Genomic DNA, 1470 nt, shown 5'->3' with positions numbered 1-1470 from the left:
ACCCTATTTGATTCTACAATTGGCTTTCTCAATTTTCAGGATGACTTCAAGTCTACCATCACTATTAACGGATGGGCGTCCCATGTAAGTATAGTTGAGAATTATATTTCCTGTAATCCTCTTAAGCATTAACGTACTTAACATGCCACGAAATTTTTATAAAATTTAAATAATATTATATTTTAAAAGTTTTTTCGTAAAATATACAAATCGACTATATTGATGAAGTGTTGAACTAAACAAGATATTCTTAGATACAGAAAACGTTTCAAAATATCGCTAAGGTAAAATTTGATTTTTTTTTTTATGAAAAGGACTTAAAAAGACCAACACTTTTATATTTTGAATGCTTTTTTTAAAATTTTCCAAATGGGAGTAACAATTTGTTAAAAATTGGTTTTTTCGAATTTTGACTCTAAATAACTCCTGAACTGGTCAACGTATCAACCTCCGGTTTGCGCCAAAGATTTTCTTTTTTTATGCCCTTTCAAACGATATATTACAGTATGGAGGATTCCATTCGAAATTTTTGAGTTGTGGTCTCCCTGGGGCACCCTTGGGGGGGGGGGCAAACCCCCCAACCCTCTTAAAAGAGCAACCCCTCGAAATGATCGAACACGTATTTTGCGATTTTTCACAATTTGAAGACATTTCCGAAATATAGGCAGTGGGGACAGACTTATAGACACCCTGTATACATATAATTTTCTTATATTTTATTAGGCTTTATAAGGCTTAACAAAAAAGACCTTCTTTCTATTTTCGTTAATATGAGGCAGAGATCTTTTATATAAAATTTGAAAATTATTATATAAAAGATCTTTGCCTTATATTAATTGGACATTAAGAATTTTTGGAATTGTATACATATGAATTTTGTATATTATATTTAATGTAATAATTATTTTATATTTAATAAAAAAATTGGGATGTTTTGGATACTTCTCTGCATCATCGCTAACAAAAATATGTGTCAGCAATTAATTAATAATTAATGGCGCTGAATTTTGTGCCATTAAAATTTCACTTTCACCGATCAAATGTCGTTTTTTATTAACATACAGTTGTGGACAGACGATAAGCTCAAATGGGATCCCGCCAAATACGGCAATCTTCAACATATTCATGTAGGGAACCACGAAGTATGGCAACCGGACATTTTGCTGTATCACAGGTATACGCGACATTGTATCTCAATTATCGATTAAAAAAGTGTTTACACTGAAAAAATTGTATTAAATCCAAAAAATTTTTCTTTTTATTTAAAAATGTTATTTATTTAAATTTTTGCAAAGGAATTAATTTTTTTCAATTAAGCAGCAAATATATTTGAATTAGTAAAATATAAAATAAAAGAAAGAATGCTTTTATTTACAAATAGAAAACAAAATTTGTTTTTATTGTTATTATACTAAATTATTTCCTTTAAAAAAATATTTTTTTACTTTTTTGGCTGCTTGTTTCAAAAAC

The 1470-nt window shown here is 28.6% G+C and overlaps 1 protein-coding gene across 1 annotated transcript in view; it reads left to right on the top strand.

The window, feature by feature from the left end:
* Nucleotides 1–1470, top strand: part of LOC115235678 (acetylcholine receptor subunit alpha-type acr-16-like) — an 8529-nt gene that overhangs the window by 2465 nt on the left and 4594 nt on the right. The window contains exons 3-4 of the mRNA XM_029807603.1: nt 40–84; nt 1065–1174. Of these exons, the coding sequence (XP_029663463.1) occupies nt 40–84; nt 1065–1174 (155 nt within the window). The remainder of the gene's footprint in view (nt 1–39; nt 85–1064; nt 1175–1470) is intronic.

Source organism: Formica exsecta, unplaced genomic scaffold (genome assembly GCF_003651465.1).
Source record: "Formica exsecta isolate Colony F162 unplaced genomic scaffold, ASM365146v1 scaffold231, whole genome shotgun sequence".
Classification (NCBI taxonomy): Eukaryota; Metazoa; Arthropoda; class Insecta; order Hymenoptera; family Formicidae; genus Formica; species Formica exsecta.
This window is presented reverse-complemented; position numbering and strand designations above follow the sequence as displayed.